This window comes from Gymnoscopelus microlampas (genome assembly GCF_963454915.1).
Source record: "Gymnoscopelus microlampas genome assembly, chromosome: 21".
In the NCBI taxonomy this organism is placed as follows: Eukaryota; Metazoa; Chordata; class Actinopteri; order Myctophiformes; family Myctophidae; genus Gymnoscopelus; species Gymnoscopelus microlampas.
Window position 1 is genome coordinate 7,579,471 of NC_139958.1, and position 26,806 is coordinate 7,606,276.

A 26,806-nucleotide genomic window follows, 5' to 3' on the forward strand; every position below is an offset into this window, starting at 1 on the left:
CATTCCTAAGCCAATAATTTGATGACCAGCGGACCGGTAGCAGCGGTTACCGGAACCGCTGCCTGTCATCAAATTATTGTCTTAGGAATGAGACAAAAACAAAAAAATATCCATGAATTCAAGTGTCCATGGGGTGACTAATAGATTTTGGGGGTGAACTATCCCTTTTAAAGTGGTTAAATACTAAGTAGGTTAGAATCTCAACATCCTCAAAGATGAGAGGAGAGAAAAAGAGATTCTGAAACAACCATATAGACAACAATTATATCCTGGTTTTATTGTTCACATGATCACATTTCATTATGTATTGAACGTCCTGCTAAACATTACATGTAAAAAAGCTTATGATATTTCATTATATCCTATTTATACTTGTGTTCTGTTGTTATAACTAATATATACGCCACGGTTTGCAACGAGTTTCACATTCCTCACATCTGTTTTGACCCTTATAGCAGTGGTGGGTTCTCAAATTGGCCCTCAGGGGTCCTTGACGGAGTTCCAGGGGTCCCTGGAAATGATTGGTATAGTTTTGGTACAACCAAATGTGGACACTTATGGGTCTATAACTCAGAGTCAACCCCATTAAAAAACAGGAAAGCATCTGGCTATTCAAAAAATAGCAGATCTACAAGCTCACAGCGCGTCAATTCGTGCCGCGCTGCGAGCTTGTACATCTGTTATTTTCGAACATTTTTGAAAAAATCTATCAATTAATCAATTACTCAACGTGAAACACTTCTAATTGAACAAAAATCAGGTCTTAATTGTTATTTTTAGATTTCTTTGGGCCATTCAAAAATAGCAGATATACAAGCTCATAGCGTGGCACCGAGTGCCGCACTATGAGATTGTAGATCTGCTATTTTTTGGGGGGGAAATCGTGGAACATTTGTGAAAATCTTTGAATATATATATATTTTCAAAGCAAACATTTATAACTCAAATCTTTGCTTACATGGGGGATTCTACAAATGTCTTCTAAATCCTAACATTGTTTTGAAAAACGTATTTTTCTATATCAGTGGTTCTCAAACTTTTTCCATGTCAAGGACCCCCAAAATGATATGCCATGAAGCAAAGATTTGAGTTAAAAAAAAGGTTCGCTTTAAAACATATACATTCAAAGATTTGCACACATTTTCAAGATTTAAAAAAAAATAGCAGATCTACAAGCTCATGGCGCGGCACTCGGTGCCGCGCCATGAGCTTGTATATCTGCTATTTTTGAATAGCCCCAAAGAAATCTTAAAATGACACAGATGCGTTCCCTGAAAAAAAAAATCACACCCAGTGTGAAGAGAGTGGTGCCTTTGAAAGTGTAACTGGTTGCATCCTTGTGTTGCAATCAGCAACAATATGTTGTCACGTAACACGTGACAACATATTGTCACGTGAAGCTTGACCAATCAGCCGTGCTCAAACATACGGACGGACGGACGGACGGACGGACATACGGACGGACGGACAAAGTCAAATGTAGGAGTGGTTGGCACCACTCAAAAAAGGTTTGAGAACACCAAATCATGCCTTTATAGAATATTGTTACTCATCAATGTCAGGCAAATGCAAGCGAACCCTTCCACACTATACTGTGTGCTGCTGCTGCATGCTGTCTGCTGCAACAGCTCTGCAGGATCCACGTCTGGCTGGCTGTGGAAGAAGAGAGGAGGCACAAGGTTGAACTTGTACTAAAGAGACTTTTTGATCTGTATATTTGGAGCCCGGCGTGCAGCCTCTGGGCTCCAGAGGAGGCCGAACACACAGCCCTGCCTGTGTGTGCAGGACAGAACTGAGGTGAAAGTGCTCCACTGTTGCTCCCAGACACTTTCCAGACTAACCAGCCTTTCACGAGGTGTAATGTGTATCTATATATTAACTTCTCTAACTCTAAATGGGGGAGTGAGTGGCATAAGTTGGCAAGAGGGTGAAAAGTCAGTGAAGTTTTGGTGGTTTTTCAGGCTCGTTGCTATTTAAATGTCACCCATTTTTTTTTTCAATAAAAGATTCTGTGTATTCTGGTCGTCTGCGATCCTGAAATTGCGTAATGAAAATCTATCTTTTTACCCACGACCGCGACCTTCTCTGGCAGGTAAATTATGAAGCTGCAATCTTTACATATTTTAGTGAATAAAGCATTATTTTTGACCAATATGTATGCGAGAGTATGTTAAGTAAGTATAATATAATCTACACCTGTGGTTTTCAACCCTTTTCACATCAAGGTCCATTAGTTATTTGGCATTTGAGCAACTACTGTAACCAGGTTTGATGAGATTTATACTCTCAGACCCAAGACTTGAAATATTGTGTTATCGTTTGATACGATTTTGTCAACTAAATAGGATTTAGGGCCCCATACAAGATTTGTGTAGTTAAAATGTTCAAGATTTTTTTCCCGCAAGATTTTTTGAAAATAGCAGATCTGCAAGCTCACAACATGTCATGATGTGACATGTTGTTAGCTTGTAGATCTGCTATTTTCAAATAGGCTATGATGGTAAAACTTAGTCTAGTCGCTTTTTTGGAGGCTTGTTTTCATAGCCCTGGCTGCTTGTTTCTCTTGCAAAATCTGGCAACACACTGATTACCTGCATTACACCTGGAGGAGGACTAGGGAGGAAGTGGACAGATATTGAATGAAGCAGCAGAAAAGGGCAATGGCTCAGCCTGGAGAATGGCCAAGAATAAGGTGAATACAAGATTGGTTTCTGTGAATACTAGAGTCTAAAATGTTCAATGAAAGAGTAGGGAGACCCTCCAACCACTGCACATGTGCTTGTTATTGTATTAACATGCTGCATACTTTGCAGAACATTGCGGATCGCAGCTTTAAAGCTGGAGTCAGCAGTGTAGCAGGTGGTCAGAGATATCAGAGAGCATGAAACAAAATGATGCTCTGTTCCCCTCCAATTAATCCCATTTCCACTTTCACATGCTTTTTTAACCTTTGTATTAAAGGTTAGCACAGTGGTTCTCAAACTTTTTCATGTCAAGGACCCCCAGAATGATATGTATTTGACTGCGGACCCCCATCATCTTAAAAAAACAATGGCTTAGCAGACTGATAAAACCCAATACAATGTGTAGGGGTTCACCTTCATCACTATTCATAAACAACTTCAGCAATATCGTTTGTTCACTCCATTCCTTTAAATCATTAGTGCTGAATAAAAAGGCATAGGTAAGGAATGGAAAAGAGATGAACAACATTGACAAATGGCTCTTTCTCAATTATTTTCTTTAGCATTTATGCGTGGATAACATTTTAACCCATTAAGGCCTGAGGTGATTCTTAAAAAATGTTTTATAATCCTAACATTTTTAAAAAAAAAATCAAAAAAGAAAAAAAAAAATCAAGATTTTCAAAAATAGCAGATCTACAAGCTCATAGCGCGGCACTCGGTGCCGCGCTATGAGCTTGTATATCTGCTATTTTTGAATAGCCAAAGAAATTCTTGTGTGGTGAAAGTAGCAGATCTACAAGCTCACTCAGCACATCCCAATGCGATGTTTTGGGAGCTTATATATCAGCTTTAGTCCTCTGAGATATGAGTAAACCTCTCTGTGATAGAACTGCCATTAATTTACTTGCTTATACACACAGTCAGGCAGGGCCTCCATTCTCTGGTATAGTTTTTTTTATGAATGTCTTGTGATCTTTGACCTCATTCCAGGTGGCGTGTGTGCGTGTGTGTGTGTGTGTGTGTGTGTGTGTGTGTGTGTGTGTGTGTGTGTGTGTGTCCAGCGGTCTTCAAAAGAGCCACCGTGTGTGTGACATCACGCCATGGAATGCAGTTTCTATATGAGGGGCGTGTCTGGAGGTAGGAATGGAAACAGATAAGGACAGATACCAGATATAACTGTTACACTGGGTTGAGTTCAAATGTGAGACAATGTGGACTAATCCCTGTTCTCACAGACAATGCTGCCAGAGTTAAAGGGATAGTTCACCCCCAAAACGACTTTTTTGGGGTGATTACTCACCCCATTTTTAGGTTTTTTTGTTTTTTTTCGCATTCCTAAGCCGATAATTTGATGACGAGCAGTGGGTTCCGGTAGGAGACACAAAGGGTCTCCTTTGTGATACAACATAACATTGTATCACAATGTTATACAATGTGATACAATGTATAACATTGTATACATGTTATATACCATGTTCTCTCACCCAAGTCTGGTTCCGGTAGAGGACACAGTCTCCTTTGTATCCCCTACCGGAACCCACTGCTCGTCATCAAATTACTGTCTTAGGAATGAGACAAAAACACAACATTATCCATGAATTCAAGTCTCCATGGGATGAGTAATCGATAGAAAACAAGCTATCTTTGGGGTGAACTATCCCTTAAAGGATAGTTCCAGAACTACTACTCAAGATACTGTATACTTTGGCATTATTTTATACTTTGGCTATTCAGTGTTTTTGACTATCTTGTACTCAAAGTCAAACAAAATCTGTTTTCATCTCGTATGTGCTCAGGTGTGTAGTTGAGTATTAGATTGATAGATAGACCTTTATCCATCCAATGGGGGAAATTCAGTGGTCAAAGGCGCATATTGTAACTTTAAAGTGCAGCCTGTTTGAAAACCAACATCCTTTGAGAAACACATCAGTACTAGTGGTCTGGTCCTCTGTCTTTGAGTGTAGACGTTCCTGGTTTGATTTCCAGACCTTCCCAAGTTATATGCGACGCATTGTGAGCTTGTAGATCTGCTATTTTCAAAAGATTTGTATATATTTTATACATTTGAAAAGTTGTGAAATTGGACATTCTGCATAATGAGTACTTTCTACGTTTGGTACTTTAAGTACATTTTGATACCAATACTTTTGTTCTTTTACTCAAGTACATTTTTTATTCTGGACTTTTACTTGTAACCGAGTGTTTCTACATTGCTGTATTGATACTTTTACTTAAGTAAAAAGTTTGAGTACTTTTTCCATCACTGGAAAACTCTGGTGTCCAAGGCACTGTGGTGCAATGGTATGGTCAGCTAGATAGTCCCTCTATAGTCAGCCTGTAGGTTTAAATGGACTTTGACCTACAGGCCGCAGCTGCAGGGTCAACTCCTGACATTAACCTCTAACCTAATACTGGCCCCTAATAAACCTGTTTCAAGATCCTCTTCAGTTTTCAACTGCATGAAGTTTGCAAAAACATCAGAGAGAACGCAATGTTATCACAACAGGCTGCGGCAGAGTGTTTTGAAAGCCCATTTCTGAATCAAAGATTCAGCCTAGGTGCCTGGACCGCTACGGTCCAGGCACCTAGGCTCAATGTAGCCTGACAGAGTGTTGCGGGTTCGAGTCCCGAGCCCAATGGCCTTTGCTGCAGATCATCCCCCATCTCCTGTCATATATCCCGCAGCCAAATAAATACATATCATTTTGGGGGTCCTTGACATGAAAAAGTTAGAGAACCACTCGTTGGAGAGGGTCAAAATGCTCTCTGAATGGGCACAGTGCTCAACGCTGACACCATGTGGTATGCTTATGAATAGCTGCTCCAAATCAGAAGGGAGCTCTGCCTCCACCAACATATATCTGTCCAAGTGGCTTGAACCATTATTTTATACTTTGGCTATTCAAAAATAGCAGATCTACAACAAGCTTGTAGATCTGCTGTTTTTTGTAAAATCTGGAACATTTGTGCAAATCTTTGAATACATATACGTTTTGAAAAAAAAACATTTTTAACTCAAATCTTTGCTTCTGGGGGTCCCTGGAACAAGATGTTTTGAGATGGGGGTCCGTGGCCAAATACATATCATTCTGGGGGTCCTTGACATGAAAAAATGTGAGAACCAGTAGTAGTTCAAAAAAAAAATGATTTAGACGACATTTGTAGAATCGGCCACATTCTACCTGTAAAGTCATGTAGTAATAAAAGCTGTATATGCTAATAAAATAAGAATGAGAAACAAGCAATAAAAAGTTATATAGAATCTTTATTTATTTAAAACAACATCATTCTACAATAATAACAACAACAACAAACAATCTCACAAAAGGCATTTTAAATCATTCCACATATCTGACGAAGAGTGCGATGAAGAGGCAGCCGAGCAGGGACGTGGCCGACGCCGAGAGGACCACCACGATCACACTCCCTGCTATGTTGACCAGAGCGCCGAGGCCCGCTCCTACGATGATCTGGGCCAGCTGGACCATGCAGGTGAGAGCGGCACAGTCCACCCCGGTGCCCCGCCGCACGCCCGTGCTGCCGTTTAACTTGATCTGCTCCTGGAGTTGTTGGTCAGAGTGTATGGGGAGGGAGGGAAGGAACAGGTGGAGGGGAGAATGAAAAGGGGGAAAAAAGAGAGGAACGAATAGGCAGTGGTGTAAACAGGGTATCTGCACACTTCTTAAGTACAAATGTAAGACCTTTTAAGGCCTTTTTAATACCTATAAAAAGAAAATAATACCATTACTGTGGCAAAAGAATCGACACACTTTTACTGTTATTGCATCGTTTACAGTGGTGGAAAGTAACTAAGTACATTTACTTAAGTACTGTACTTAAGTACAATTTTGAGGTATTTGTACTTTACTTGAGTATTTCCAATTTCCAATACTTTTACTTCTACTCCACTACATCTCAGAGGCAAATATTGTACTTTTACTCCACTACATTTACTTGAAAACTTTAGTTACTAGTTACTTTTCAGATATAAACTATGATATTATGAAACATATATTAACCACTTTAGCCCTATTTTATACCTAGGCGATTTTCAAATATTTAGTCATTTTACTTTTGGTACTTTAAGTACATTTTGATGCCAATACTTTTGTACTTTTACTCAAGTAAATTTTGAATTCTAGACTTTTACTTGTAACAGAGTATTTTTATATTGCAGTATTGGTACTTTTACTTAAGTAAAGAATTTGAGTATTTTTTTCCACCACTGATCGTTTATTGAATTGCATTGGATAAACATGAGGTAAACAAGTAATCTGCTGCCATTCGGCATAAAGGGCAGTAAGTAAACATGTACACACGCACTGTAGTTTGAGTACTGTACGAAAGTGCAAACCGTTTCTTCCAAAGTGCATTCATTTCTTACTCAATAAGCACCACAAAAAGATACAGCTGTATCTTTAATTAACATGAGGGCACTGAGAGACAACCTGTCAACTCAGTCACTACGACCCGTTGACATATCACAGAAATCTGTTCAAAAGGCAATCTCGACCCGTTTACAAAAGTGCAAACTGTTTAACAAGTGCAAAAAGACAAACATGTTTTCTCTCCTTGAATAACTAGGAGACAAGTGTGTGTGTGTGTGTGTGTGTGTGTGTGTGTGTGTGTGTGTGTGTGTGTGTGTGTGTGTGTGTGTGTGTGTGTGTGTGTGTGTGTGTGTGTGTGTGTGTGTGTGTGTGTGTGTGTGTGTGTGTGTGTGCGTGCGTGCGTGGGTGGGTGGGTGGGTGGGTGCGTGCGTGCGTGCGTGCGTGCGTGCGTGTGTTTGTATTACAATACTAGCGAGGACCAAGTATAGTAACATTTGAAGAAATATACATTGTGTGGACCGTTTTCCTGGTCCTCACAAGACAAATGGTTGTTTTATAGTTAAAAAAAACATTTTTTAGAGATACGTTTACTATTAGAAAAACATTCAGGTCAGGATTAGACATTTAGGTGCCTTAGAGGTTAGGTTTAGGGATTGGAATTAGAGTTAAACATGATTTATACTTAGTTGCGTGCCAGTGTCATGCACCGAAAAACAGCCGATCTATAAGCTCACAACGCGTCGCAGCGCGACGCGTTGTGGGCTTATAGATCGGCTGTTTTTCGGCTTTAGGCTTACGGTTAAAATGGCAATTATTATTTTTAAATGGCATTCATAACATGGCTGTCCTAAAGTTTTGATGTCCTCAAAAGTATAGTAATACAAACGTGTGTGTGTGTGTGTGTGTGTGTGTGTGTGTGTGTGTGTGTGTGTGTGTGTGTGTGTGTGTGTGTGTGTGTGTGTGTGTGTGTGTGTGCGTGCGTGCGTGCGTGCGTGCGTGCGTGCGTGTGTGTACATGCACACACCTCTTCCTCCAGCTGGTACTCTGCTATCAGGTTGAATGGGATGGTGTAGAGGGTGCTGGACATGACTCCAAACACGGTGCAGAGGGAGAGCACGGCGATGACGTTAGGGAACAGGCCGATGAGGCTGGTGCCCATGCCAAACACAAAGTACCCCACGAAGTAAAGCCCCTTCAGGCCGATGTAGGGCAACAGCAGGCGCTGCACATCTGGAGAGAAACACAGATCATAATCATAATAATCAACACACGTACTATAACGATAACCAGTGGTGTAAAGTAACTTAAGTACATTTATTTAAAGGTAGGGTAAGTGATATTTTTTGGTTTAAACAAAAAGTATTTTGTTAAAAGGTTAAAGCACTATATTCTGATAGTAATCATTACTATAGAGTGTTTGTTCAGTAACAAGAGTCTCCCCGTCTCTCCAGCTCTTTAATAAACATAAAATACATTTTCCGGTAGGTGTCAAAATCTCAGCCAATCAGGAGAAAGTACCCATTCTTAAGCTTCATTTTTATAGTGTTCCAGTTCCAATTTTGCCTGCTCATTTCTTAGTGTCATCACTTCCAATTTCACTTGTTTAATCTGTATCCTGATTGAGTTCTCTATCCTGATTGGATAAAATTGGAAATGAAACTGAAACGAAAATGCATTTTCTGTTTTGTATTAGAGCTGGAGAGACAAGGAGACTCCTTTTACTGAACAAACACTCTATAGCAATGAGTACTATCAGAATATAGAGCTATTTAACACTTATTTTAACCAAAGAAAATCACTTACCCTACCTTTAAGTACTGTACTTAAGTACACTTTTGAGGAATTTTTACTTTACTGGAGTATTTCCCATTTTCAGTACTTTTACTTCTACTCCACTACATCTCAGAGGCAAATATTGTACTCTTACTCCACTACAATTATTTGAAAACTTTAGTTACTAGTTTCTTTTCAGATATAAATTATGACATTATGAAACATACATTAACCACTTTAGCCCTATTTTATACATAGACTATTTGAGAATAGCCGATCTACAAGCTCACAGAGCTTGCGACGCGTTCTGAGCTTGTAGATCTGCTATTTTCAAACATTTTAGTACTTTTACTTTTGGTACTTTAAGTACATTTTGATACCAATACTTTTGTACTTTTACTCAAGTAAATTTTTGAATTCCGGACTTTTTTTTTTTACTTGTAACAGAGTACTTCTACATTGCAGTATTGATACTTTTACTTAAGTAAAACATTTGAGTACTTTTTCCACCACTGCACATGACAGACAGAGTGAAACAGGCGGGCAGACTTACAGGAGAAGAGAGCTGAAGACACAGCGTTGATGCACAGCCCCCAGCATCCCACCTCCACACCCCGCTCATAGGTGACGTAGGCAGTAGAGTTATGGTCTGCATACGGGTTTCCCTTGTATACAATCTGCATGGAGAGAGGAAAGGAGATGAGATCAAATTGGGAAATATCAAATTGTCAATCAGCAAATGAAGAGTTAAAGTTTAAGCTGAAACGCATTGGGAAAACGCATTGCCAAGCCATGCTAAAATAAGGCTTTTACATTTTTCAACGAAAGAGTGCTCTTTGGATTTGTATGTCAAATAGAGCAGTGGTTCTCAACCTGTGGGTCGGGACCCCCAGGGGGGTCCCCACATGATTTTGGGGGGGTCCCCAGATGACAGTGAAGTGATATTTTATGGACTTTTAAGACCTTTTTAATACCTAAAAATTAAAAAGTAATGAAAGAAAAGAAAAAGACCATTACTGCATCAAAAGTAATCAACAAACTATACTTTAAAACATTGGCCAAATTGTCAAATATTATAAGAAAGAGGCAAATATTGTGAAAATAGCCGATCTACAAGCTCACAACGCTGTGGAACGGAGTCAAACAAAATGGGGGGTCCCCAGTTCAAATATGATTATTTTGGGGGTCATGGCCTGAAAAGGTTGAGAACCACTGAAATAGAGCCACGTTGTTGGTGGAAAATGCATTAAAATTATATAACTACCAATGTAACAGAAGTGACATTAAATGTTACAATAAGGATATTTCAACTAAAATAAGTGTCGTCATCCACCATCTACGTTGTATGCTATAGTGCTTATTCTGCTATAAATACAGATGTGCTGCAGGTACAGACAGGTGCTGTCTGTAATAATAATAAACCGTTGTGTCATACAGTAGCATAAAGCATGACCTCTGATCAGCATGAACTCCATAACCTCCTCCCTCAAGCATTTATCATCATCTTTCCACCATAGACGATTCATGTACTGTATACGTTGTTGCGCGTGGTGTCAAGTGCTGAAAATAGGCGACCTGTAAGCTCACACCGCCTCGCGGTGCAACGCGCTGTGAGCTTGTAGATCGGCTATTTTCGGTGAGAGACATTTGCGAGCAATGTCATATAAATCAGGCTGTATAGGTTTACAAAAAGCACATGCCGGACTTTGCAGGTGCACATACACATTTGCCCAGTCATGTCTCTCTCTCTCACACACACACACACACACACACACACACACACACACACACACACACACACACACACACACACGTTTGTATTACTATACTTGTGAGGACATCAACACTTTAGGACAGCCATGTTATGAATGTCATTTAAAAATAATAATTGCCACTTAAACCGTAAGCCGAAAAACAGCAGATCTACAAGCTTATAGATCGGCTGTTTTCCGGTGCATGACACTGGCGCGCAACTAAGTATAAATCATGTTGAACTCTAATTCCAATCCCTAAAGCTAACCTCTAAATGTCTAATCCTAACCTGAATGTTTTTCTAATTGTACGTATTGCTAAAAAATGATTTTTTTAACTATAAAACAACCATTTGTCTTGTGAGGACCAGAAAAACGGTCCTCACAATGTGTATTTCTTCAAATTCTACTATACTTGGTCCTCGTAAGTATAGTAATACAAACACACACACACACACACACACCTGTAGACAGCCAGCCTACTCATGCACGTACCTGACCCATGAAATCAGTGAAGAAGAGCATGTTGCAGAGGAAAGCCGTCCATCCCAGCAGATGGCTGATACACAGGCAGCGGTAATGACCTGGCATGTTCCACATGGCTCTCAGCAGCTGTCTCAACGTCATTCTCTTCTGAACCTGTACGCACGCACGGACGCACACAAAATGCCAATTGTCAGTGGTGGAAAAAGTACTGACATTTTTTACTTACGTAAAAGTATCAATACCACAATGTAGAAGTACTCTGTTACAAGTAAAAGGCCTGTGTTCAAAATGTCGCTTGAGTAAAAGTACAAAAGTATTGGCATCAAAATAGACTTAAGGTACCAAAAGTAAAAAATACTAAAATGTTTGAAAATAGCAGATCTACTGTACAAGCTCACAACGCATCCGCGTTGTGAGCTTGTAGATCTGCTATTTTCAAATGGTCTATATAAAATAGGGCTAAAGTGGTTAATGTGTGTTTCATGATATAATAAAGTAAAATATACATTTCATGATATAATAAAGTACTGTAGTACAAGTACAATATATTAAGTAAAAGTATTGAAAATGGGAAATACTGCAGTAAAGTAAACATTCCTCAAAAGTGTACTTAAGTACAGTACTTACTTACGTACTTAGTTACTTTACACCACTGCCAATTGTCATCATTACTAAAAATATCCGTATTATGAATCTGATGAAAGTGTGTTTTCTGTTAATCATTAGTTAGTTATTATAACTGGACAAAAGCTGTATCATCTTTTGCCTAATGTGCTCAATAATTTGCATCATGAAGGCTGCAGCATTCAAATTCAATACATGCCACATAAATGATCGGTGTTTCCACCATTGAGCCACACATGTATGGAACATATTATTTTAGGTTGTGGCTCTCCTGAACCGTTACCTTTACCCCAATGTCCACAAGCTCTGAATGCTACCTCTTATTTTACATATTTTGCTTAATTTATACTCTGTGGCACGACGGTGTGGGATGCCTAAAATAGCAGATCTGAGTGAGCTTGTACGTGTGCTATTTTGGGTACACGACACCAGCTGTACCACAAAGTATGACTCGGGCTTCAGGCCGCATTAATTCTCACATCAGATACTCACATCGAGGTGAGTAATGTTAAAGGGATAGTTCACCCAAAAAATTACTTATTTTTCTATCAATTGCACACCCCATGAAGCCTTGAATTCATGGAGATTTTCACATTCCTAAGACAATAATTTGATGATCTCCATGAATTCAAGTCTCCATGGGGTGGGTAATCGATAGGAAAAAAGTCCTTTTGGGGGTGGACTATCCCTTTAAAGGATCATTCAACACATCAACAGTCACCAAACTGGTGACTGGCAACTGATGTGTTGAATGTTTTGCCCCCACACACAATACCTGTCTATTGAACACCGGAAGTGAAAAACTTTGAATATATATTTTCAAAGCGAACATTTGTAACTCAAACCTTTGTTTCTGGGGGGTCCCTGGAACTAAATATTTTGAGATGGGGGTCCGCGGCCAAATACATATCATTTTGGGGGTCCTTGACACGAAAAAGTTTGAGAACCACTGGGCTATTGCATCAATCTGGGATTACACACAGTTATCCTAACCTGCCCCCCGCCCCTGTTCCTATAATGAACCCTGGATCCTGTAATGCAGGGTTTATCAAAGTGGGTGCACCCTAGGCACCCTAGGGTGCCGCGATGCAAGTCCAGGGGTGCCACAGAATACTTTGATAATATTTGGAATTCATCAACATCAGTTGGTGCGTTCTTTTTCAATCTACACCAAATCTCTTCACCAAAAGCAACAGATCTACAAGCTCACATCGCGTGACGCGATGTGAGCTTGTAGATCTGTTGTTTTTGGTGAATGTTCCCCTCAAAATAGGGATGCTGGGGTTCAAGTGGTTACTTCATGTATAAAGTTAAAGGAGACACACCATGAATTTAACTTTTTTTTTTTTTTGGGGTATTTTTTGGGCTCCCCAGTGTCTCTTGTACCCCAAAAAATATTTTGTTTTAATATTCAGTCATTCATTCTCATTTCAGAGATTTTCAGAATGGGCGTGTCTGAACAGGCCATCTCAGAATGGCAAGTTTGCTTACCTCACAAAACTTTCTGCCCATGTATTTTGACAGACAGAATTGCTCAGTACCGCAGTACAGCACCCCTCTGCCAAACAGGACGTTTTGGTATTGCAGCTGAAAGTGCTTTATAAGCCTGAGAGAATTGACTTGGAATGAGTATATCTGAGTGTTGATTTAGGCTCAAACCTTTTGAAAATGGTTTGAGGGACATACACCATATGATATTAAATATCAAATATTTTTTTTAAATTCATGGTGTGTCTCCTTTAATTTCAATCTGTCCTAATGGAAACAAAAAATATTTTATGGGGAAAGATTTACATATGTATGTACTGTAATATGACGTAGATGTAAGTTGTGAGTCCATCAATGCTGTCACAGTTCTAGGAAAGAAGCTGTTTTTCAGTCTCTTAGTCCTGGCACACATACGGGGAGACTGTGATTATGAATCCAATGATGTGTGTGTGTGTGTGCATATACAGTATACGTATTTATGTGAGCATGTGTGTGCTTATGTATGTGTGTGCATGCATGTACAGTATGCACACGTTTACATGCATGTGTATGCATGTTTATGGGCTATGAACAGTGCTTTCACAGCTTTTGAAAAAAAAAGAGCTGTGAAAGCACTGTTGGATTCACAGAGAGCTGTTTTCTTGTGTATATGAGCAGAAGACCTGAGGCCGATTCTAAAAATGTGTTCCTATAACAGCTCTTTCATGTCAAGGACCCCCAAAATTTTAGACAACTTCCAGTACTTTTACTTCTACTCCACTACATCTCGGATCCAAATATTGTACTTTTACTCCACTACAAGTATTTGAAAACTTTAGTTACTAGTTACTTTGCAGATTCTGATTATTATTACAAACCATTCAGCCCCATTTAAACTTTGGCTATTTGAAAATAGCCGATCTACAAGCTCACAATGCGTCACGATGCGACAGCCAAAGTTTATTTGAAAACTTGTGAAATGGGACCTTCTGCATAATACTTTTTTTTTTTTGCATAGTATTTTCTACTTTTGGTACTTTAAGTGCATTTTGATACCAATACTTTTGTACAGTACTTTTACTCAAATACATTTTTGAATTCCCGACTTTTACTTGTAACAGAGTATTTCCACATTGCAGTATTGATACTTTTACTTAAGTAAAACATGTGAGTAGTACTTTGTTCACCACTGCTGAGAACTGAGAAGAAACATCCATCACGCACATACCTCTCCGACCGGCTGCTTCGTCTTGCTGGAAGTCACGGCGTTGGCTTCGCCCAGGGCTGAGAAGGACCTGGGCCTGAGGTCCGACACTAGCGGCGGTACCGTCGGAGGGCTGGATTCTTTAGTCAGTGACCCGTAGCCGTTGCTATGAGGCCCCAGTAAGCGCAGCGCGCTCGGGGGCGAGAGTTCCGAGTGCTCGATCTTGCCGAGAGGCACCTCCGGGATGCTGACCAGATGCACCGTGAGGAAGATGCCCCACGTCAGGGCTGAGAAGAAGTAGATGACCTGATACTCGGAGCCCAGCAGCTGACCCAGCGACGAATGGCCCCAGTCCATGGCTCCTACTAGATAACCACACGCTCCACCCAGACCTGAAACAACAAGGAGACAGAGGCTTGTGAAGCATTATTCCAGTGGTTCTCAAAAACGTTTTCATGTCAACGGCGCCCAAATGAACTGAGCGGGAAAGCATCTGTGTCATTTTAAGATTTCTTTGGGCTATTCAAAAACGCTGCTTGTAGATCTGCTATTTTTGAAAAAACGTGAACATTTGTGCAAATCTTTTAATATACATTTTTTAAAGCGAACATTTGTCAAATATTTAGTTCCAGGGACCCCCAGAAGCAAAGATTTGAGTTACAAATGTTTGCTTTAAAAAATATATATTCAAAGATTTGCACAAATGGAAAGGTAAACATCAAACCTAACATAGGGAACATACTATTCTTAATATTTTAATTTAAAATGTTTTTTTTTCCTCCTGATTCACCAGTTCGGATTTTACAATTGACATTTAAAAGGTTAACAATAGGACAACTGTTTGGGGAAATAAGGCATTGCTTGAGGATATAACATCCAAATAATATTGCATGGACAGAAATGTGTTTTTGTAGTTTTCCCTAATCATGTGCTAAAGTATGGTGACGTTTAGCGGTGACTTCTGAGACAGCTTACGCTAAGCTGAGGCCAGTGCCATGTGACAGAAATAATTCATCACTTCTCTAAGTATTTTAAATGTGGAAATAATTGTATAAACTATAACTTGCTTTTTAAATATAACTTGCGAAATAAACTATTTGTTTTGCCAGCTGAGCTGCTCTGTCCTTTCACCTTTATGTCCTGCATTCACGTGACAGGTCAATTAAATTAGCTATAAATGAAGGATAAAAACACTATTTTGAAAGTAATAGATATGAGCTATGATGCGCATAAAGGACAAACCTGTAAAATCAGAGGAGCTGAGGAAAATTGATTTACTTTACAGTGCTTATCTATTTGTGCCAATGGATTTGATGTGCTTACACATTCTTGACTTAACCGTTAAGCCCCCTTTTTAAAAATAGCTTGTAAATCTGCAATTCTTGCTGTTTTTTGTTTTGTTTTAAATATACAGAAATATTCGCTTATAATGACAGACAGGTCCAAAATACATACACCAGGTTGAGAGTGGGTAAAATCAAGGTACAAACAAGACACGGTTTCCCATTCCCATGTAGCCTACTAGCAAACAATGAATATTATTGTTTCTGTTTTTGTTGTGATATGCAGTTCTCATGAACATTGCAGCCATTGCTCAGAGGCTGTGGAATCAAACTCTAAAAAACGAACCCTTTATGCACGATAGTGTTTGAAACAATGAGGCCTGCCTGCATACAGTATGTCTTGATGTGCTGTTCCGTGTGTTTTGTACTGTTTTTTGTATCAAAATTGATATCCTATGTAGCGGCTCAGGGGTAGAGTGGCCTGGTAGAGTGAACTGGAAACCGCAAGGTTCCCAGTTCGATCCCGGGCTGGGGGGCTCCCCCAGAGTTAGTGTCGAAGTGTCCTTGAGCAAGACGCTTTGATTGATTGATTTATGTACTTTATTTAGTAAGACATGAGAACAACAGTACATGGAAGTGCTGCTATACAGAATGTCATACAATCAGCTTACAGGTTACTGGTATGAAGAGTGAAAAAAGAGAAGAAAAAAAACGGGGAGGCGGGGGTGTGTTAAGACTTAGACAGGGGCCATTTTCGAATTGCAGCCTCCTGAAGGTGTATCTTTAGGGCAGTTTTGAACTTTTGAAAGTGAGTAGGGTTTTACACTCCTTTACTCCTTTTGGTAGGGCATTCCACATTTTTGTTGAATAGCATGAGAATGAGTTCATTCCATTTGTTGAGCCAAATCTGGGTTGAACATGATTCGTGGAGCTGCCTCTGGTGTTATGATCGTGGACTTCATTAATGTTTTGGAAGTATTTAGACAACTACTACAGGGGGATACCAATGTTGTGGTGTATCTTGAAGACCAGGCCCATTGAATCCCTAATTGCTCCCGATGAGCAGGTTGGGGCCTTGCATGGTTTCCTCCGCCATCGGTGTATGAATGTGTGTGTGAATGGGTGAATGTAATGCACAATCTAAAGTGCTTTGGATAAAAGCGCTATATAAATGCACCATTTACCATTGTGTTATTTTGTAACACACTTTGCTATGTGCTTTATGAACAGAATTCACACATTTCTGTGTACACTGTAAGTACAAAATTAAGTTCCTTTCCATGTTTCCACATTTTGTTCTTCAACCTAATACTTGTTTATAATAGTCTTTAAGTTTTGCCGGGGTCCAGGCCATAGACTCTGCACACTTCACTGAGTGGACCGTTTCTCTCTCTCTGCTTCCATCTGAAGCTGGAAACAGGTTGCCAGTTCAGTCCGACATCAAGCTACGTAATAGTTTTAGCCTGGTGTTTGGTAGAGTGCCAGCAGCACTAGTCCCACGTTTCTGGCACTCTCTCACAGCAAAGACTGAAACCTAAATGAATTGTCATTAATCCAGCACACGTCGTGCACATGGTACAGACTTCCGAGTCAAATCCCCCCTCTTACCATCATTGTGAAACATACACTATAGTTCCACTGCACTCTTAAGGTTCTTACACTCTGGGGATATTTTGACACTATGGCTCTTTAAGAGGCTAGTTGTCTATAACAGTGGTTTGCAATCTTTTCAGACCGTGACCCCTCAAAATGAATCAAATTTGAATTGGGCACCCCCACCCTGACAAGCACTTGTAATGTACGAGTTGAGGCATTCAATTTAGTTTGACTCGGTTCCACAGATAAATATTGTGAAAATAGCAGATCTAGAAGCTCACAACGCCTCGCAACATGAGGTGTTGTGAGCTTTTAGATCTGCTATTTTCAAAATGTTTGCTTCTTTCTTATATTATTTGACAATTCTTATATTATTTGACAATTTAGTCAATGTTTGACCAGTTTTTATAGTATAGTTTGTTGATCATTTTGATGCAGTAGTGGTCTTTTGTATTACTTTGTTTTGAGGTATTGAAAGGTCTTCTTAACCCACATATGTTTTATAATTTAGATATTTGTAACTTTAATTTGATATGGGTAGTCAATGGGTCTGTCATCACGCTGAAACCTCGCCCAAATTTGGAGTCGTATGCCATACTATACAGTATGTCATACTGTAGATACACAGTATGTCATAGACGACTGACGTCGTAGATTACTGATGTCACAGAGCTGGCCTCATGAAGTCCGAGATCCACATAGGATTTTTTGGGGGGGATTTTTATGCCTTTATTTTAGAGAGGGATAGGGAAAGTCGGCTGACAGGAAATGGGGAGAGAGATGGGGGCGGGGGGGGGGTGACACGCAGCAAAGGTCGTCGGGAACGGGAGTCGAACCCGCGACACGCTGTCAGGCTGGCATTCCAGCCTAGGGTGCCTGGACCGTCTCTATGTTGATCCAGAGATCCACATAATCTTATATTAAAATTGGCTAATGGGAGCAAAACATTTAAATGTTTTTAAAATGTTTGAACTGTTTTGAAAATGTTTGCATAATAACGACAGGCCCAAAATAGGGATGCCACGGTTAATGTGCTTTAAGAAAACAACTGATCTGACCTTTTGGATCAGCTATTAGACAGCAGCCACGCAACCTAGCATACTGTAAATCAGGCTCTCTCTCTCTCCACTCAACCAGCCTCACATACCAACGGTAGCACTGGGCATCATGTGAATGGCCTCTCTCCTCTCAGCCCAGACCCATGACATGAGCACATGATTAGCTCTGGGCTGGATTACTGCCTGCCTGGCTGGGTAACACGTTCACCACACCCTGGGCCTGCTGTCAGCTGAGCATATACAGTTTGCTTTCACATAATACTACACTATACACACACACACTGACACATGTAACTGGACTCGCTGTGCTTTTTTTTTTTTTCAAAGAAAGAAATGTGTGAGCAGTTTGTCCTATATTATAGGACAGTAGTTATCAAACTTTTTCGTGTCAAGGACCCCAAAAATGATACGTATTTGGCCGCGGACCCCCATCTCAAAATATTCTGTTCCAGGGACCCACCAGAAGCAAAGATTTGAGTTACAAATGTTCGCTTTAAAATATATTCAAAGATTTTCACAAGTTTTCACGATAAAAAAAAAAAAAGCAGATATACAAGCTCATAGCGCGGCACTCTGTGCCACGCTATGAGCTTGAAGATCTGCTATTTTTGAATGGCCAAAGTGTAAAATATGATTAAAGTGGTTAAAATGATTGTGAAGCTATATTAACTAATTGCTGGGGACCCCCTGGTATCCCTCCAAGGACCCCTGGGGGTACCCGGACCCCACTTTGAGAACCAATGTTATAGGAGAGTAGAGAGTAGGGCTGCAACTATTAATTATTTTCTTAGCGATTATTCTATCGAATACTTTTTTAATTAATCAAATAATCGACAAGCTCTTTATATAATTTGATTATTTTTTTTATATATCAATGAAACGAGCAAAAAAGTATAATAGAGTTTAGAGTTAGTATGATTAATTGCAAGTTAAGCCCTATTTTATACTTTGTCATACAATAGTGTTGGCCCCATGCAGAGCTTCACTGACTCAATTGCAGACTCTTTGTCCATTCATATTGTAACTTCAAAGGTGGTGTAAGGTGGTGTTCTTTTGTTAATCTAAGTGTTAAATAGCTGGAGAGACCTCTATTACTGAACAAACAGTTCAGTGGAATTTATCGTAATATAGAGCAAAAATATTGAGATTCTAAATAAGTCAAACCAGCAGAAGGCTTATCAAAAGGTTCTTTGTGTATTTCAGGAAGAAGATGAAAAGATGCCAACATGGGATGATCAACCACTAAATACACTGATCTTCTTTGGCCTTATTTAAAAGGTCACTGGAACCATGTTTTCATGTTTATCAGATAGTGGATTGTTTGGAAGTGTAATGTAATATTGGGAGTCAAATTGACATCTTGCCTATTCAATATATTGGTCTTTGGAGAAAATCACTGTCGCACCGGTCTTGTCAGCAGGTCGAATAATAATGTCACCAGTTTTGGAAAGTTCATAGAGAGCGATACGCCTTTTATTAGTCATATTGTTAGTCTGAGAAAGAATTTAGTAAGAATTTCAATATTTCGGTGACACAGGCATGCATTAAGGCACAGGGTTTTAATTATCACTCTGCTGGAAAAAAAAAATATGACAGTGCATCCCAGTCTCAGCCTTTTTTCGTTAACCCAGTACAGTGCGGCAGATACTCACATCAAGCGTAGCATTATTTGGGCTTATTGTGCTATAATTGAAAGTGTCCCATATTTAAACCCATTAAGACCTGAGACCTATTCTACAAATGCCTTCTAAATATGTAGTTCTCACACTTGAATAGACAACTAAATCTAAAATGACACAAATTCTTTCCCGGATTTAATGGGTTATGTGGTCCCTGAACGTGCCATTTTTTTCTCTTAGATGAGCCCCAACACTACGAGACAAACTGGTACATATAACTATCTTCCTCTTGAGAAGAAGGAGATGGCTTTAGAAGACCTGTAGGAACCTATAAATGCATGCACTGCCCCCCCATCGATCAATCCATCATCTCATGGATGCACTCACAACACACAGCTTGTTCAAATGATCTTCAAATCTGAGTGTTTAGGCATTTTGTTATTTGCAAGTATTCTCAAAAATAACCTAGGGCTATTTCGTTACAATGGTGTCATGCAGTGAAAATGGCTGATCAGCTATTTTTTGCCTGCATATTTATAATTATAATGAAGTATAATTCAGACCTGAGTGGTTAATGTGGTTATCTTTTTTGCGATCTAATATCTGTTCTGGAATGATTGGTAAACTGAAATTTGAGTAATTTTCCCCCAAATTGAATCACATTTCACTCCATTGGCATGCGTTAACCTTACCAATGCAAAATAAACTGCCAGCAAAAGGTTCGGAAACTTAACTTCAACATTACCAAATGCTATTGTGTTTTATATAATTTTTATTGTTGCTTAGTCACCTTTACAACGAGGTACAGCTTGTAAGGATCGGGCATACCTGCTGAGAGGTGTGTGCCAGTCACAGGTGTGTGACTGGCACCTGAGCATGGCTTCTGCAACTTTGTTGAGTTTGTGTATGCACCAAGCAGCAACACTGCCCCCATGGCAAGATGCCACGTTTGTCCGTGCAATAGGGCAAGTGAAGCTGGTGTTCCGTTATGCAGATTACGCATTATTTGGTGTCAGCCAATTTGGAAATGTCTTTGTGGGTGCTACGGTGCTACCCACACATTTACCTGTGTTGCTCATTCCATGAATGCCCGATCCTTGCAAGCCGTACCTTGTTGTAAAGGTGACTAATCAACGATAAAAATGATATACCAATTGGTTTTATTGAAGGAGAGAAATAATCGACCAAAGTTAAGTTTCCAAACTTCATGGGCAGTTTTATGAACAAACAAAGGACTTGACTTCTGTGTCCACTGTCTGTGCAGTTTTGAGGCCTGCTGAAATAACACTTAATTCTGAATTGAGAGAGCAAGTGAAGCTCTAACACAAGTTTAATAATAGAGGTTTATTATGGCTAAGAAAAGTCGATCTGCTAAGAAAATCTATATCATATGTCACATTGCGACACGTTGTGACCTTTTGCGAGACACCATCTTATGATGAGGTACTAAATAGGGCTTAATGTAAATTCATTTGAAATGACAGCGCAAAATGGGCACATTATGCGTGTGTGCGTGTGTGCGTGCGTGCATGCGTGCGTGCGTGCATTCCACATACCTGTGAGTAGAGCATGGTAGTGCAGGCCTCTCTCCTTGTCGTGATGTGAGCACACATCAAACAGGTAGGCTTTGACGGGCCCATCGATGAAATCCGCTGCAAAGTCAAACAGCACGACTCCAAACATCACCACCACGATGGCCCACACACTCTTCAATCCCTTGTCGCTGACTATTGCTGTAAGACAACATGATACACAAAAAGCAATTTAAACACTTTAGGCAGATGTCACCTGTATGAGATAACACATTACATGAACATTTCATGATAACTTTGCTATACAAAGGTTTTTGATGCGTGAGTACTTTACATGGTTCTAATTGGCCTTCTAGACGTGTTCAGTTTGTCCGTTCAGGAAGAGAACAAGAGTTAATATACAATATTGTATCTTTGTAAAGCACAATCCTTCATTTAACATCATTATTAACCACTGTCTGATCAAATTAATATAAAATATATACTTATTGAATCAAGCAACTCAAAAACTGTCTGTGGTGCACACAGATGCCTGAGTAGATAAAGTTAAAATGACACCAGAAGTGTTTTAAAGTGAAATAGCCCTTTAAGTTGTTAAGATCCAGTGTTATGCCAAAGGTCTTCCCCAAATATATGACTGTGGAGCAGGCTGGTTGAGTTTCATGGCAATAGTTCAAATTGGTAAAGAAATATTCTGAAACGATTTGGTTCCCATGGAAATGAAAACAGTGCACCGACCACAGCCTGTGCTGTTTTGTGCACTTGTATACTGAACAAATAATGTCCACAGAATGGTGCAGTGATTCAGAACAGCAGGACATGGACTTGTCTTTCACAACATTGTTACAACATGAAGGTGAATGTATTGCTCAAATGAAATACTGAGAAATTACGTTTAACAGATAGTACAGTGATCTTAATTCAATGGGTTAGGGTTAAAAAGTCACTAAAACTATTTGTCTCCAGATGAAATAGCCTCTGGAGAGCTTCTGTTTTTTATCGTGATTTAAAATATTTTGAAAATGATTATTCCCCCCCCATCAGTTTTGGTGCGGTTTCCTGTGGCACTTGTAATAATTCTAATAAACGGGGAGATAATCAGCTTATCCATAGTACTCTAAGAAGGAGGGATTAGCGTAGGTACAGTATATAGAGTACTAACACCATTATTATAGTAAATTCCAGAGGCCTGGTAAAACGGTGAGCAAGTGAAATAACAATCACAACATTCATCTCACAAAACGTACATTTCCAGCGGTCAGCATTTTTTTCCTGAATATCTTCTGGCTTAAATATGAGATTTGAAAGTTCTCACAGTTTGAGCAGAGCATTGTATTTTCAGCTTACAGAAGCATTAAGGTGCTTACACACACCAGGGGACATTTCTTTCATGAGATTAATTCTCCATAAAGTATATTTGTTTGTATATAATTGCTGTTTGTATCATGGATATTACACAGCCATAAAGATACACAATTTGTATTCGATATGAGGTCGATTTTTCACAGCAAATAAAGGCATCAACCTATATGAATGACAGTGCTGGAAAAAGTACTAAAATGTTTTACTTAAGTAAAAGTATCAATACTGCAATGTAGAAATACTTTGTTACAAGTAAAAGTCCGGAACTCTAAATTTACTTGGGTAAAAGTACAAAAGTATTGGTATCAAAATGTACTTAAAGTACCAAAAGTAGAAAGTACTCATTATGCAGAATGTCCCATTTCAAGTTTTCAATACAAATCTTTTGAAAATAGCAGATCTACAAGCTTGTAGATCGGCTATTATCAGATAGTCAAAGTTTAAATAGGGCTGAAGTATGTTTTGTAATAATAATCAAAATCTACAAAGTAAATAGTTACTAAAGTTTTCAAATAATTGTAGTGGAGTAAAAGTACAATATTTGGATCCGAGATGTAGTGGAGTAGAAGTAAAAGTATTGGAAATGTACTTATGTAAAGTACAAATACCTCCACATTTTTTTAAGTGCTGTACTAAGTAAATGTACTTAGTTACTTTACACCACTGATAACATCATGCATTTAATCACAGAATACTGTATGTATCACATCTCTCAACCTTTTGTTTCAACAAACATCCCCTCATGCTTTACATGGTCATGCTTATAGAGATACTTGGAGTTGATAAAGGTTCATTACTAGAGTACAGGGATGCAGTATTCTGCATCACTGGCTCTGGTTCTCAACGTGAGGTTGAGAACCAGACCCCGGGGGGTCCTTGAGGGGGTTCCAGGGGGTCCCCATTTCAATAGATAGATATATAGTTCCCAGTCCCAGACAAAAAAAATCATATCAAATGAGGGACCTAACGCGTATCAAACTGGGTGTCCTTGAAATGAAAACACTTGAGAATTACTCATAAGGAGTATAAAGAAGCTGTTATAGAATTTAATAAATGAATGGCAATACGATTGATGTATCAAATCGTCACTAACAGAGAATCAGCCCCCATATTTTTCACAGATAATCTGACTAGGATACATTAAGTCAGTGGTTCTCAAACTTTTTCATGTCAACGACCCCCAAAATTGTATGTAATTGGCCGTGGACCCCCATCTCAAATATTTTGTTCCAGGGACCCCCAGAAGCAAAGATTTGAGTTACAAATGTTCGCTTTAAAAATATATATATTCAAACTTTTGCACACATTTTCATGACTTTTCAAAAATAGCAGATCTACAAGCTCATAGCGCGACACTCGGTGCCGCGCTATGAGCTTGTATACTGTATCTGCTATTTTTGAATAGCCAAAGTATAAAAGGTTAAAGTGGTTAAAATTATTGTGATGCTATGTTAACACATTTTGCTGGGGACCCCCTGGAACCCCCCCACGGACCCCACTTTGAGAACCAATGCAGTAAGTGATTATACAATGAGTCAAAACCTACAAAACCAAACAATTTCCACTGCAACTACCCCTCCAAATTGTTGCTGTAAATATGTCATTAAAAATCAAGTGCAGATATGCTTCTGTGGACACAAAAGCTCTTCAATGTTAAAACCTTAGCCTGAAGAACGGTTCTAACGGTCATTCACAGTAGTCAAACAAAGGCTTACTGTTTTGTTTACTGGCATTCTCAACAAACAAATTATTAAAATAAATGTTGGGGTAATTTGACCACTTTCGCGTCCCTATTTTGGGCATGTCATTATATTAAAAAAAGAAAACACACAAATACCTCAATAGTTCATACAAGCTCACAATGCTGTGAGCTTGTATGTGAGAGCTATTTTCTTTATTCGCCGTACAACAAAGTAAACAGGGACTTAAGTGGTTCATCCTCTTTCATTAGGGATAATCAGTTCTGTCTCCAAAACAATACTAACCTTGTCCCCAGGACATACAGTAGGTGGCCAGTGACTTTGACCAGTTTCACTTTCAAAACCTTTGCCTCATGCATGTCACACAAACACAATGCGATGCGTTTTGTTGATATAACAAGTTTGTTCATATAGAGCAGTGGTTCTCAACCAGTGGTCCGGGGACCACCAGTGGTCCTTGAGGGGGTGCCAGGGGGGTCCCCAGTTAACATAGCGTCACAATCATTTTAACCACTTAGCTTTGGCTATTCAAAAATAGCAGATATACAAGCTGATAGCAGATCTACAAGCCCATATAGCGCGGCACCGAGTGCCGCGCTATATGAGCTTGTAGATCTGCTATTTTTGAAAAATCTTGAAAATGTGTGCATAATCTTTGAATACATATTTTTTAAAGCGAACATTTTTAACTCAAATCTTTGCCTCTGGGGGGGTCCCTGGCACAAAACATTTTCAGATGGGGGTCCGCGGCCAAATGTATATCAATTTAGGGGTCCTTGGCATGAAAAACGTTGAAGACCCCTGATATAGAGTCCTATCCACAAATCCACCATTTAACTTCCACAATCCACATTATCAATCAAAACGTGGGTCAAAGTCTCTCACCTGAGATGACGGCGTCTCCGTTGAGGAACAGCGTGATCCCGATCAGCATGAGGACGCCCAGGGCCAGGATGTAGGGCCTCCGCCGGCCCCACGGCGAGCGGCAGTAGTCGCTGGCCGAGCCGATGATGGGCTGCAGCAGGAAGCCCAGGATGGGGCTTATGAGCCACACCAGGCTGTAGAGGGAGCGGGGCAGGCCCACGCTCAGCAGCACGGGCGTGACGAACGCCGCCTCCACGGCGTAGCAGAACTCCCGGCCGAACATGACCGTGCCGTGGAGGATGAGGCGTCCGCGCGAGAGCCGCGGCCGCTCCACCTCGCCGAACACACCGCTGCTGAGGTGCTCGCCGCTGTCCATGACGTAGCCCTCCTTATTGGACGAGCCCCCGTAGTGGTCCGTGGAACCGGCGGCGTGTGTTGGCTCCGAGAGCCGGCAGGGTTGGGGCCTCGAAGACTGGTCCTCTGATAAAACGGTCATGGTCTTGGAACGACAGAGAGAGAGGGGTTATAGAGGAAGAAAAGAGAGAGAGAGAGTTGTAGTAGTGGTAGGGTCTCTCTCTCGGTTGACCTGCAGGGCCGGATCGTAGCGGGCTCAAAGCCAAGTAAGTCCACTCATGCTCAGCTCGGGATAATCCTCTGTTCTACTGCATAGCTGAGCAATGAGAGCCAGAACACACTGACTGACACACACACATCCCTCTGGTCCTACCTCACAGGCGTCTGACCTCCAAGCAGAGAGAGAGAGGGAGAGAGAGAGAGAGGGGCGAGATGAAGAAAAGAGTCTGAGGAGGGAGGATAAGAGAGAGAAGGGTGTGTGTGTGTGTGTGTGTGTGTGTGTGTGTGTGTGTGTGTGTGTGTGTGTGTGTGTGTGTGTGTGTGTGTGTGTGTGTGTGTGTGTGTGTGTGTGTGTGTGTGTGTGTGTGTGTGTGTGTGTGTGTGTGTGTGTGCGTGTGTGTGTGCGCACGACTGAGACATGAATGAACATTCCTTGTGTTTTTCCTCCTCCTCCTCCTCCTCCAGTCTGTGAGGTCCTAAGACACGGCCCTGCGGCGCTTCCTGGAAGCGCCGTACCGTACGGTGGAAGTGACACATGAGTGTGTGTGTGTGTGTGCGTGTGTGTGTGTCTCTGTCTGTATGTTTTCCTTTTCTCATGTGCTGTGTCAAATGAAACGCACACCATGTTCATGCTGCATGCACCGGTGTGTGCAGCATGAACATGGTGTGCGTCACAACAAACTCTTTGTACCCAAGGCAAGGCACACCAAAGGTCATATAGGTCAACATCTCAAGGCACAGCTGTATTCATATCCGTGCAAAATAGCCTCTATAACACATGTTATCATTATTATCAGTGAAATAAAAATCACACCCTGTGTGAAGGTAGCGGCGCCTTTGAATACATTATGTCATCGATATGTGTTTATAACGTGTTTACAGCCATGTGTCACGTGAAG

General features: G+C 40.3%; 1 protein-coding gene across 1 annotated transcript; it reads right to left on the minus strand.

Annotated features, from left to right (window-relative positions):
• Nucleotides 1–5,934: 5,934 nt before the first annotated feature.
• Nucleotides 5,935–25,830, minus strand: slc45a2 (solute carrier family 45 member 2; the record flags this gene model as incomplete). The annotated part of the gene is made up of 7 exons (XM_084046518.1): nucleotides 5,935–6,247; nucleotides 8,040–8,245; nucleotides 9,342–9,465; nucleotides 11,035–11,178; nucleotides 14,345–14,712; nucleotides 21,433–21,609; nucleotides 25,356–25,830. 7 exons carry the CDS (start codon nucleotides 25,828–25,830, stop codon nucleotides 6,026–6,028), a joined length of 1,716 nt encoding a protein of 571 aa, XP_083902644.1. The 3' UTR covers nucleotides 5,935–6,025.
• Between the last annotated feature and the right edge of the window lie 976 nt (nucleotides 25,831–26,806).